This window comes from Microcebus murinus, chromosome 18 (assembly GCF_040939455.1).
Source record: "Microcebus murinus isolate Inina chromosome 18, M.murinus_Inina_mat1.0, whole genome shotgun sequence".
NCBI lineage: Eukaryota > Metazoa > Chordata > Mammalia > Primates > Cheirogaleidae > Microcebus > Microcebus murinus.
The window spans coordinates 32,255,244-32,268,783 of record NC_134121.1 but is presented as its reverse complement, the minus strand read 5'-3'; the positions used below and the strand labels follow the sequence as shown (position 1 = coordinate 32,268,783).

The window sequence follows — 13,540 nt, the reverse complement described above, 5'->3', positions numbered from 1 at the left end:
CTCCCAACTGCAAAAAGTAGGCTTGCTTAAAAAAGCATTGTGGTAGTAAAATAAACACGAATTTGTCATCAGAAGACCTGGATTCAAGTTCTAGGCCTGCCACTTTAACATCTTTGAGTCTATTTCCTCAAAGTGCAAAATGAGGCTAAATACCACTTGAGGATTAAAATAAGTCGAAGTACTTTGTAAAAACAGACCTGTGCCTCACATTTAAGTTATGTGGCACACTTGCCTAGGATTTCATTAATGTATTTATTATTCACATGTATTAATGTACATGTACCAGCATACTTGGGCATCTTGGTAGAAATGCCAAAATGTTAAAAACACAAACATGCAACTAGAGAACAGGTTAAAGAGAACGTGCACATGTGACATAATATACAAGCATGCTGAAGAAAAGCAAAGCAGAAATAGACTGTAATTAGTTCAAGAATGCTTCAATCATTAGCTGATCAAGGGGTGGAAGAATTTTTAACAGCAAAAGGAATGAGGATAGATTTTGCAGGATTTGGGAAGTGGAGTATTAAACATATGTATATGCTGGGACTCTTGGCCTTGAGAGAATTGCTTAAGCTAGCTGATCCTCTCTTGTCAGCCTAAAGGTCAGGGTTCTGAAGTAAAGTCTAAGATTCTTTCCCAGCCCAAGGAATAATATACACAATATCCAGTCTCTTTACTGTAAGCAAATTTACTATAAATCAATCTATGTAGTAATTCCTTTATGAATAACTACTAACCGAAAAAAAAAAAAAAAAAAAAACAAACCCAAAATGATTCGATCTCAGTGAGAAATCTGCAGAGATTCCCACTGAGGCAGGATCACTAAATTCAGAGGTGACTTAAGCTTTCCCCTGTAACAATCAAGCTTAAGAATAAATAATGGATCCATAGCAGTGACATTTTAGGAGACAAACTAAAAAAAATAAAGCAGCAAGAGAAGGAATTGCTTAGTCTTTTAGGAGACAATGCCATCAATTCTTGATGATCTGTACCGAAAGAAGTGTGCACAGCTTACAAAACAACTTTCTTTTTTATTTTGCAAGACCAATTTGGGGGGCAACATTTACTTTTGAAATTATACTTGGACTTAGGCTAGCATTTAAATTCATTGAAACTTCCTGGCTTCACATCTGAGGAGGAATTATTTGATCCAATGTTAAGATTAGAATACTTTCTCTAATAATCCACACACAGTTAACCAAGTTTGTAAAATATGGACTTCTACAGAGCTTCTTTTGGGGGTACTAAGTTCTTTCTGTGTGTTGTCAATCCATATAAACTGTCAGCATTGCATCTGGCTCATTGGGAAATAGGATTATTACAGAAATTCCATCAGATATGAAAAATCAACACACACAAAACATTCAACAGCAAGGAGATGAATTATGAAGCAACTAAATGCATCTTCAAGAGAGCTATTAAAGGGCTTTAGCAGCTTGCTTAGTTTCAGGAATGAAGTGTGACTTGAGCCAAACCTTTGAGGCTTTGAGGAAGCAGGGAGACTGCCAAGGGGGGAGTATGTCTGAAAATATAAGCAGATACACAGAAGCGAAACCAAACATGGATAGCATCAACCAGAGCAGGGGAAGATACGACTAACAATGATAAACTTGAAAGATGGAAAATAACACTGTTGAAAGGGAGTGACGTGTTTTAGGAAGCTGATTGATACCCAGGACAGAGAGAGACTGGCGTCACTGAAACCAGTTTTGTAATGAATTTGGGTGCACACAAGAATGCTGGTAAGGCAACTGAAGATGGGAGACAAAGCCAAACAGCCTTTTAAAGAAGTCTTGTCAAGTAAATAAATCTTTAGTTTAGCCTAAGTCATAGACACAATGGCACTGTGGCTAACACATAGAACTATTTACTATTTTTAAACAAAGGAGCCAATTTAGTTTTCTTTGTAGTGTGCTTGCAGTAGAGCCAACCAACATTTTTACATTTCTAGTCTAAGGACATGGATGTCACTCTTGGTTTAATATTTTATAGCTCAAAATTCTAGACATGCCACTGTTAAGTGTAGAAGAGATTCAGCCCAGGACTTCCCAGTCCTACTTAAAGACTGTAGTTTCCCTTTGACTGATGCTGCAGTCCATTCTTATGTATTGTCTTAATTGCTGCAACTTGAAAGCTTATCCCAGGCCGGGCGCGGTGGCTCACGCCTGTAATCCTAGCTCTTGGGAGGCCGAGGCGGGCGGATTGCTCAAGGTCAGGAGTTCAAAACCAGCCTGAGCAAGAGCGAGACCCCGTCTCTACTATAAATAGAAAGAAATTAATTGGCCAACTAATATATATACAAAAAAATTAGCCGGGCATGGTGGCGAATGCCTGTAGTCCCAGCTACTTGGGAGGCTGAGGCAGGAGGATTGCTTGAGCCAGGAGTTTGAGGTTGCTGTGAGCTAGGCTGACGCCATGGCACTCACTCTAGCCTGGGCAACAAAGCAAGACTCTGTCTCAAAAAAAAAAAAAAAAAAAAAAAAGAAAGCTTATCCCAAAATAACACACAAAGACTCTTCTAATATCCAGCATCTGAGGGAACAATTCTATCATGTTTTAGAATTTTAACATTCTCCAGGTTTAGCTCTTCTCTTTTTACAAGGGGAATTCTGGATTTTCATTTGTACAATTTGTAGATTCATAGTGCCTCTTCACCAGTTAAATTATCAAACGGACACCTGAACTAACATTATAGGATTAAGGACAGGCTTAATCAACCTAGTGCCCTTTCAGCGCTCTCAATCCAATTTGCAGCAAGGCTACTAGTCAACAACAACCTCCTGTAGGCTCCCTTGCAACATAAAGTGTTAACTTAGCAGGCAGGCAAGTCCCTGTTGTGTAAACTTGATTCCGTTTTTCTCCTGCAAGATGTGTCCATTTTTAGTATCATATTCTTCAAAACAGACAAGTTTCTGACATTAACATCTTAAGGCCTGTGTTCCCACATCCATCTTCTGGATGACTAAATCCCACCATGTGGGCCTAAAAAACTTTGTTAATATAGTATTCTTAGTGATAATTTATACATTTTAAACAGGAGAGAAGTTCGTGTCCTTTCCATTTATAATGTAAACCTGGGGAAAGGGAGTGATAGAAATAACAAATTCTGAAGTGCTTAATTCCCAAGTTTTCAGTTCTGTTAAAAAGGACATTAAGCTGGGCACGGTGGCTCACGCCTGTAATCCTAGCACTCTGGGAGGCCAAGGTGGGCGGATCGCTCAAGATCAGGAGTTCAAAACCAGCCTGAGGAAGAGCAAGACCCAGTCTCTACTAAAAAATAGAAATTGGCCAACTAAAACATATAGAAAAAAATTAGCTGGGCATGGTGGCGCATGCCTGTAGTTCCAGCTACTCAAGAGGCTGAGGCAGGAGGATCGTCTGAGCCCAGGAGTTTGAGGTTGCTGTGAGCTAGGCTGACGCCACGTGCTCTAGCCTGGGCAATGGAGTGAGACTGTCTCAAAAAAAAAAGGGCACTAAGTAAGCATGTCAAGAAAATTGTGTGTACTTTTTGATCACAAGATACTATGCATCTACTAAAGGCCTAGAAAATAGAAAACTGCTAACTTGGCAAATGAGTAGAATTTTAGATAAATTATCATTAAAAGCCTCTTAGTAATGCTGAGAAATAAGACCATTATTCCTAAAACTGTTTCACATCATGAAAACAAGGGTCTCTGAAAGCACATTCTTTTGTAGCACATGATCAATTTTATATATTTTGTGATTTTTCTTTCTACAGCACACCTACTCCTGTACCCAATTCTCACATTCCTAGCCTTACTATTCCATACCTGGAGATGTACACGGTAGGCAGAAAACAAGCAGACTCATGTCTTTAGCATTTTCTTCTAAGTCTCAGAACCTAAACATATTTTTTTCTGAGTTACAGGATTTGACTAGCTGTAAGGTAAGCTCTGTTTAAACCCTAAATGGGCTGGGTGCAGTGGCTCATGCCTATAATCCTAGCACTAAAGTTGAGGCAGGAGGGTTGCTTGAGTTAAGGAATTCAAAACCAGCCAGAGTGAGATCCTGTCTCTACAAAAAATAGAAAAATTCACCTGTAATCCCAGCTACTTGGAAAACTGAGGCAGGACCTCTCAAGCCCAAGAGTAGTGAAGCTGCAGTGAGCTATGATGACTGCATTATCCCAGGCAACACAGTGAGAACTCTGTTTCAAGGAAACAAACCTTAGGCCAGCCCAGTGGCTCACGCCTGTAATCCTAGCACTCTAGGAGGCTGGGGTGGGCGGATTGCTCAAGGTCAGGAGTTCCAAACCAGCATGAACAAGACCGAGACCCATTTCTACTATAAATAGAAAAAAATTAATTGGACAGCTAATATAGAGAAAAAATCAGCCAGGCATGGCGGTCATGGTGGCGCATGCCTGTAGTCCCAGCTACCCGGGAGGCTGAGGCAATAGGATCGCCTGAGCCCAGGAATTTTAGGTTGCTGTGAGCTAGGCTGATGCCATGGCACTCACTCTAGCCTGGGCAATAAAGCAAGACTGTCTCAAAAAAAAAAAAAAAAAAAGAAAAAGAAAAAGAAACAAACCCTAACTGGATCCAGATGAAAATTGGAGGAAAAAAATTGTCCAGTGCATAGGAAGGCAGAGGTAAAGTTACAGCAAGAAACTTACGCAAACCATCTAACTTTACATCTGATAGAGAGGATGATGGTGATTGGTCTCCACCTTGCTGTACATATTTGTGATAGGGATAATTTCCTGGTTGGTTGTGTCATAGCTCCCTCTAGTGGCTAAATGATACTTCCCTAGCATTTACTCCAATGAACAGAACACTAAAAAAATTATTAGACATTTTGGCATCCCTCCAAATTAATGTTTCTGTTCAAAGTGTATTTGGAAGGGATGAGTATTGTATCCTAGAAACTGAGTCTCAATTTCTACTATTTTCACATTGTATGGTATTATATGGTGACAGGAGTTAAGACACCTTTTAACCTAGTGCTTGGGTATTATCTCTTTGTACTCTTAACAGCCCACGACAAAGCACCTAGCTTAACTCTCTGAAGTGTTCTAACTACCTAAATGGTAATCTTCTTATGAAAAGGTTATGTATGACTTTTCTATCCTTGAAAACCCAGCCTGACACCTATTAAAATGTAGATTATTACTTCTGCCTAAATCTAAATGTCAAAAACTAATTTACTCAATTTATTTTCTGTGTACTACTAAAGCACTAAGCTTTAAGTATTTTTTGTAATAGAAAAAATCCTCCCCTTGAAATCTACAATCTCACAACCATTTTCAGGGTTGTCAGGCATAGCTTTCAAAGCTAGCAATGCAGCACTCCCAAGTTCTCAATCACAGGAGTAAGTGCTGAGTTCTTAAATATTGTAACTTCTTGGGTCTATATTTAAAGCCAATGTTAGTTTGCAAGCATTACTATTTACTCAATGGACAATCACAATAGACACGATGAACAGATGTTTCCTTATAATCTCTTTACTTCATGCCAATCCCATCTTTTCCTATAGGATCAGACTGGACAATGTTCCTGTTAAGTACTGAAACAGAAACAATTACCTTAATAGAATATACAGTATTGTATCATATACTCTAGGATGGCTAAGTATTTCCATATTTCCTTCAATAGAATTTACTGTTGAGTCCACTACTGTAAAAGAATAAAGAAATGTTGGTCATGCCTTTTTTTCTTGTGGCTGCTTTTGCCTAAAAGTATGGGGAACATGATCTCAATAAAGGATCCAGTTAACAGGTTTTTCACTCACATACCCAAATTACACACAGAAACATTAGACTTGTGTATTCTAGTACAATTCTATAATCCCTTATCCAGAACTCCTAGAGCCAGATGTATGGGATTCAGAGCTATTTGCACTTTATGAAAGTGTTGTATATATACCGTGTATTATGTAATGCCCTCAGCAAAGTCTGTGGCAACTGTGTGTAATGAATAATCAAGCACATCAATATTTCTGCAGGAAAAATTTAGTCACACTAAGTGCAAAATGAAGACATCAATTCTGGTCAGGTTTCATATTCCATTACCCCAACAACAAAAAAATCACTTTTAAGTCTTTTGGATTTGGGAAAATGGGTAAGAGATTGTCAATCTGTTTTCTGCCTTTGGGCACTCTTCTTACAGTGATGGAAATAAGTTAACACAAAGGGTGGTTATGTTACAACAGAACTTCAGTCTAACAGCTTCTCATTTTTAAATTTTTTATGGTAAATACATAATTTCATTTGTAATGTAATTACAAACTTCATATACAAAGTAAGCAAAAAGGCAAGCATAGGAAATTCACCATGACCACAGAAACCTGAAAACACCAGCCCTAATGACCAAGACAATGTTTCAAAGACAAAACTGAGGAAAGTATAGTCTAGATCAAACTCGAGCACTACAATGGGTGGATATATAAGCACTCAAAATTTATTTAAAGTATAAAACAAGCCATTTTAAATGAAGAGAATCTATTCACAATCCAAACAGTACTTTTAAAAATATTAAACTTAGCTGCTTAGTTTTAAAAAATTCAGATCCCAAACAATTAGGAATCAGAAAATCAGTTTCTTACCTTTTGATTCCAGTCAGATGTAGGCTGAACAGCAATGTGAGTTATTCAATCTGATGTTATGAAAAATAATTGCTTCTTAAAGAGACTTAAGTTTTTCCTTGGGTAGAAAATAATTATGGGCTCCCTATAATATTCTAAATGGAAATACATAGGTCGATGATAAGGCAAAAAATTCAAGAGAGCTTTTGTAGTTTCAAAAGGGTCTTCTGACAATATGGGTAGAGGTTTATGGTCCACTTCCTAAGATTACAAATGTAAGTCTGTATTTCCTGTCAATAGCTTTTAGTTGTCTGGTCATCTTGACTACATCTATGCTCCCCTTTACCTTTCACACACATGCACCAAAATCTCTATAATCTCCAATTCAGCCTATATAGTAGACAAGGAGTAACTTCTATCTCATTTCAATGCTGGGTCAGTAAAGCACACCTTTCAACTTAAATACACTCAACCTTGAGTAAAGGCCATTTACATTTTTTAGCTTTTTGTTTCCAAAACATTCAATAAACAAAAATGAACCTAAATCTAGCTCACATTAACCTTCCAAAAGCATCTTTTTAGTCACTCTTTATCTTCCCTTAATAAAAAATCTGATGTTTAGGACTGGCGTGGTGGCTCACGCCTATAATCCTAGTTCTCTGGGAGGTTGAGGCAGGCATATGGTTCAAGGTCAGGAGTTTGAAACCAGCCCGAGCAAGGAGAGTGAGACCCCGTCTCTACTAGAAAATCGAAATGAATAAATTGGCCAACTAAAAATATATGGAAAAAATTAGCCAGGCATGGTGGCACATGCCTATAGTAGCCCCAGCTACTCAGGAGGCTGAGGCAAGATTGCCTGAGCCCATGAGTTTGAGGTAGCTGTGAGCTAGGCTGATGCCACCGCACTTTACCAGGGGGCAACAGAGTAAGACTGTCTCCAAAAAAAAAAAAATCTGATGTTTAACAGTTTAAAACATCAAGCATGTCATACAAAATTATAATCATTCAGAATTTTTTTTAAACAGTAAATCTTTTTGCTTCTTGGCCATTACACTGAATTCTTATGAAAAAACTAGAACTACTTCTTTAACTTTTACTTATTTAGTGAAATCCTAGTTTTGAATTTAACATTTCTCCTGATATTCCACAAGGTTCATTAAGATGTGCTGGTTGGGTGACCTTATATAAATCTCTTGGAGCCCCGTTCTCCCACTACCAATTATTTCTTGTTTCCCCTAGGTTTTAAATCCTGTCACCTGAGTAACTACCTTAAATTCAGCTTCCAACTCTGATTAGCACCCAAGGGAAATGTTAGGTTCTAGTTATTTCTTTTGGGTGCAGAAAAGAATGGTTTGAGGGTTGTGACTATCTGTGGAAAAACAAAAAAGAAAAAAACATTGGGATTTAAAAATCTCCCCCAGTCAAGCTGAAGATTTAGCAACCAGGGGCTATCAGTAGAAAAATACAAAAGCAACATGACAAGATATAATCACAGCTTTGGTACAGAATACCAAAGTTTTGGGTACAAAATTACCTTATGGTTGAGAAGGGTTTACAAGGCAACATTCTGAAGAATGTCTAGGTTCTTACTAGTAATGATTTCACCCAAATAAGCAGTTAATCTTGTGCATTATTCACATTTCAAAAAAAAGTGATTTGTCTTGAGATCTAATACATCTATGCTGAAGTTAACATTTAATACTTACCAATTTTTCAGATGAGTTTCATTAACAACATCAAAAGCTAACTCAGTTAACATTAATTTACTGTGGACATCAACCAGTTTTGCACAAAAACCTGTATTGTCCAAATGACCACCAAAAATAAGCAGTATCTAAGTTTTTAATCACTTTTTAGCAAAGCTGGAGCAGCTTCTACTTCAGATTAGATTACCTCCCCATTTACCATTACATACACAAATGCCTTAGTCTCACCTTTTATCTTTCTTTCCCTGAAGACTTTCACAATTAACAAGAGATGGCTAACACCATTTATTACATATTGCCTTTCAAATACTTTTAATATACTAACACAAACACAAGAGTCAGAATCTTATCAATTTAAAGTATTAACTGATAGACCCAGTTAAAATCTTACATGAAGAGGAAAAAGGACAACCATGCATAGTTTTTTAAAAAATGTTTATTTTTTTCAAAGAAAAACGGCAATAGCCAATTGGAAACCTACTTATTCTTCAACTCCAATTGTTTTAAATTTAGAAGTGACTTACTGATTTACTATTTTAAACAAACCCCCCCTTTCCCCTTTAAATGTTTACCATCTACTCGTGCTGAATCCTTCCAAGGAGATTGCTCCAGCGTATATCTCCAGGTCCTCGCTTTGCTCCTTTTACCAAAAAATGCAAAACACAATTCCATCGTGCATCTTAAGGGCTCCAATCGTCAAAAATAGGAAAAAAAAAAATCTTTGGAATAGCCAATTAAGTTGAATAAAAAAAAATCCACACGAATGCGGTTTGGTTGGGGCAGGAATCCACTCCTATGTTCCTGGTAATCTGATCCCGCTCCATGAATCCTTGTAATTCATCCTCCCTATCCTATCCACATTATGATTTGAATCCAATGATCCAGCTCCAAGGATTGGGATCCAGTGAGCCCTCTCCAATCCAAACCTTTATAACCAGCAAAACCAAAAAAGAGGAGGCAAAATGTTAGATACTGTAATCAAAAAAGGTTTCTGGGGAATGATGAGTTATGTCTGTCATCAGTTTAATAGATGTACATCAATAACTATCAAATTCCCCAAAACAAGTTTCTGAATGGTGTTCAGATAAATTTTTAGAAACTTAATCATCATAGAGACTAATTGGAAGAAGCATTTTATATTTACAGTTCAACTGATAATGCCAACACTTGTTACTGTACAGCGTATTACAGGTTTTGTGGTTGCAAAAAGTTATGTAGTTGAAAAGTTTACTGGTATTGCTACCCACCTAAGTCTAAACTAAATCTAATACTCCCATCTTGCAATTTAATTTGTAAATTAAAGTGTTTTAAACATATGAGTCAATTATGAATATTAGTTTAAAGGGGAAGGTGAGACTTAAAAGTATTCCCAACTAGATTATCTACACCAGTACATTGGAATTCTATATTTTGCTTTCATTTTGTCTTTAAAAAATGAAATAGCAACGCTCTATCAGTCACACAGAGGACATGCAGATTTAGCAGTATTGATATTATACTCTATCTCGTTGGAATTAAAGACACCCTGTACCCACATGTACACCAACAGCAGGTCACACATTAACAGTTGTAACTAAGTACTGTGACAAATTAGCCAGTTCTTCCCACATTAGTCCCTATTAAAACAAAAATGGGGGGTAGGGAGCAAAATAAATTGTTACAAAATGGGCAATTTTGCCACAATTGCCAGGTTTAAAGAGCAAAGCAATTGTAGCTAAAGTTAACTGCATAAAATGTTCAAGTATTTTAAGGTACATGAATATAATCATTTTTAACCCTTGCCTTTTAGTATAAGGTCAATACTGCCAATTTCATCTGTTGACAACAGCACTTGGAGTCATACCATTGCCTCCATTATTGATCTGATCCTCCTCAATCCTCCTTTTGACAATCCTAAAATGATTGAAATGTGCTCCACAATCCTTAATCCAAAGCATTCTTAATCCATCTCTTCAGATATGTCTACAGAAAGACACATGAAAAGCAAGATAAACATAAGAACTTCCCCAGATAAGATAACCACAAACACCCCCAACATCCCAGTTCACACAAACCAGAGCAGAAGAGACATTTACACAATCACAGTCTGAAGAGCATGGAGAGTTAACTAAATTTAAACAATCCTGTCTATGACATCACTTAAAATACAATTTATCAAAGACATAAGGGGAATGTAGATGTTAGGAGCAAGGGGATATTACACAAGAATGCAATTCAACACTTTAGCCCATTCTGAACAAAACAGTTTGAATTAAAAAATGAAAAGATTGTACTGAGTAAAGGAAAACTGTATACAACATGGGTTCTACAAAAAGTGTCACCAATCATCTTATGTACGAGAGCGAGATCTGCTATGACGGGGAGAATAGCGTGGTGATCCTCTGCTTCTCCTTGGGGAGTAACTGCGACTCCTGCTGTTGCTTCTGCTACGGCTTCTGCTACGACTACGGCTTCGAGATCGAGATCTTCCATAACTTGGACTTCTGGGCCCATCAACTTTAACCCGGATGTAGGCAGTTTCTCCCTATTGGATAGACAGAACTTTCCATTGAAAGATCTAAGCTTTTACCTGTCTTCAGGCATGCTGAATGAATACAATGTAACCAAAACCAGAAACCTGGCAATTTACTCGGACACCCTTGCCTGAATCCTTACCTTCAAATTCCACTGTTAACACCATTGTATCCAATTCTGGCCAAAGAAAAGAATAAGTGTATAACCTACCTCATGGGATCTAAACTTAGTGTTATCCAGTTTTCGAACTGCATAGGTCATATCTTCTTTCCGTACAAACTCCACGACACCAGTGCCATCTCGGTAAACATCAGCATAACATACATCACCTGCTTCACGCATGTGATCCTTTAAATCCTGCCAGCTTCCACTTGGAGGCAGTCCTGAAAAAGTGATTTTTCTTCCTTAATACTAATTATCCCAAATTTCACATCGAACTTTATACATTAGAACAAAGATTAAAATACTTAATGATTTCATGTGACTACAGGTAAAGAGCTGGCAATATTCTGTAACCCGAAGAGTCCAAAATCATTTCTAAAGCACATTCCAGTGCAACCTAATTTGGTAAATCCGCACTACAGTAATCCTTGTTTACCAAACTCACCCCAAAACCAATAATTTAAAACCTAACACGAAAAACTTGCAATTGTTAAACCAGTCACACAAGGACAATTTTTAGGTGGTTTCTGTCCCTTCTCATCAACCCACACAAGCAGTCAACTCACCAGAGACAACCACTCTGTTTTCTGAACGCCTGGATGGGGGGCCATAGCGGCCTCGGGGAGCTCCGCCACCTCCACCCCCGCCGCCGCCTCGGCCTGTACCACGGCCGCTTCGAGGGAACTCCACCCGCAGACGGTATCCATCGTAATCATAGCCGTCGCGACCATACACCGCGTCTTCCGCATCCCTGCGCGATCACAGAAAGCAAGAGGGATGAGAAAAGAAACCGGCAGAAGCTAACTCAGTCTGGAACCAGCGACCGCCCGCACCCCCCGCACATGCGCACCCAGAGTGGAAGAGCCCACATGCGCTGCATAATAGGAATGGCCCCTCCCCCACCCAGAAACACGCCTGGATCCCAAGCACTACACCAGCCCCGAGCGCCTCACTTTTCCGCTCTGCGTATGCTAAAGAGCTCTGGGGACGTCCAAGGCACCCAGCCACCAGAGGAGCCACATCAACTCGGCTCCCGACTCGTCCAGTGCATGGGCGATGTCGTCTCTCCAACCTCTCTAAAAGCCCCCCCTTCCCCATTCTCTACCTTAAGGCCTTTGGAGCCCTCCCCAACTACTCCAACCTATTTCATCAAGGCCGCAAGCCCCATGCCGCCTCACCGCGGGTCCTCGAACTCAACGAAGGCGAAGGGCGGTCCTCCGCGGCGATTCTTGAGGTCGATGTCTCGGATAGCGCCGTATTTGTAGAACACGTCCTCAATGTCCTTGGTTCGGATGTCTGGAGGTAAGTTACCCACGTAGATGCGGCAATCGTTGTTCCCTGCCGGGCCACGAATCACACCACCTCCCGACATGGCGGCGACGAAAAGCGCGGACTCGAGAACGGGCCTTCCCACCAAGCCTAGCGCACAGCAGAGCGAGCCCGCAGCGGCACCACGTCTCCCGCGGCCTCTCCAAAATGGCGCCTTTATCGGCTCGGCGCACGGATATGGGGGGAGAGAGGAAGAGAAGCGGTAGGAAACAGCGATTCGATTTCAATACGCACGCGCCAGAGCGTAACGGGTGCCGCGATTAGTACTCTCACGCACGCGCACGCACGCGCGACGTCACCCTCCGCCCGAAGGGGAAAAAAAAAAGTCCGCCGCCTTCCTGATTTGGCGTGGTTTGCTAATAGAGTGACCAGCCGTTTGGTAAAAATTAAAAACAGAATCCTCATTAAAGGAGTTATTAACCCCTGTCAGTTCTTGAAGGATAGTCAATTTCCCCAGGAAATAACCTTTTTGAAAGCAACTCGGCGCCATCAAAGGACTTGGTGAAACCTAGCTTAGAGCCTTGTCCCACTATGCTCTGCGGCACTAACGGCCTTTGGCGGGAAAGGCTCGGGGGCGGGGCCAAAAGGGGCGGGACCGGGCGGTTGCTCCGGAAACCCGGGCGTCTTCGCAGAATGCGTCTAGTCCGGGAGCTGAGCTGCGGGTCATTCAACTGAGAGCTGTGGCGAAGATTTGTGTTCCCGCCCCTATGCGAACAGTTCGCGGGTGCTTAGACAAGTGTCTAATTTAGAGGAACTCAGTTTAGATTCCTTAATAAATGCTCTTCATTAAGTACTGTCCCACCTTCAGTTCAGAATTTAGTCTTGTATAGCTCAATCCAACATTCCCTGTGCTAGCGGCGGGTCGTACCCTGGTCAGTAACTGGTGGTACTTGCCAACCAGGAGGGGTGACAACAACACCGTACCGCCTCCAGGACCCAGATCTCTGTTTCTCTTGTTAATCGCCTATCGCTGGGCCAAGCACTGAGGAGCGGGTCAGTGAATACTTGCAGAATGAATTGTGCCTGTTTCTCCTTTCAAAGAACGAGAAAGAAAAAGGGGGTGTGTGTTTGTGCAGAGTACTGAAGTTAATAAAAGTTTCTTGTAAGAGTTATTTATATACAAGGGTTTTGAACTCATTACCAGGCAGGCCTCTCAGATAATAATACAAATGAGCAAAACAGATGTGAGAACCATAAACATCGGAGAGCATAGTTGCTGCCCAGGACTACGGTGCTGCTTGCATGCTGGCTGGGGAGATAAGAATATTTTACATTTTTCCCAG

At 40.1% G+C, this 13,540-nt stretch overlaps 1 protein-coding gene across 4 annotated transcripts; it reads right to left on the bottom strand.

The window, feature by feature from the left end:
• Positions 1 to 8,670: 8,670 nt before the first annotated feature.
• SRSF1 (serine and arginine rich splicing factor 1) lies at positions 8,671 to 12,439 on the bottom strand. Of its 4 annotated transcripts, XR_001153527.2 has the most exons (5): positions 12,107 to 12,436; positions 11,495 to 11,679; positions 10,977 to 11,149; positions 10,096 to 10,214; positions 8,671 to 9,178 (listed from the first exon to the last, which is right to left on the bottom strand). XR_001153527.2 is itself a non-coding variant. In XM_075994441.1 (4 exons), the coding sequence occupies exons 1-4, from the start codon at positions 12,298 to 12,300 to the stop codon at positions 10,467 to 10,469; spliced, it is 879 nt and encodes a 292-aa protein (XP_075850556.1). In that variant the 5' UTR covers positions 12,301 to 12,439; the 3' UTR covers positions 8,671 to 10,466. The 4 variants fall into 4 exon arrangements, 3 of the variants coding, with proteins under 3 accessions (XP_075850556.1, XP_012618173.1, XP_075850555.1); XM_075994441.1 differs by having other exon boundaries at positions 8,671 to 10,793; positions 12,107 to 12,439; XM_012762719.2 differs by having other exon boundaries at positions 8,671 to 10,214; positions 12,107 to 12,437.
• Positions 12,440 to 13,540: the final 1,101 nt, after the last annotated feature.

Bases quoted from the DNA above. Each gene is read 5' to 3' on its own strand.
- SRSF1 (XM_075994441.1), bottom strand. From the start codon at position 12,300: ATGTCGGGAGGTGGTGTGATTCGTGGCCCGGCAGGGAACAACGATTGC. The intron at 11,150-11,494 runs GTGAGTTGACTG...TCACTTTTTCAG, and splicing joins AAACAGAGTGGTTGTCTCTG to GACTGCCTCCAAGTGGAAGC. The intron at 10,794-10,976 runs GTAGGTTATACA...TTCAATGGAAAG, and splicing joins CTAAGTTTAGATCCCATGAG to TTCTGTCTATCCAATAGGGA.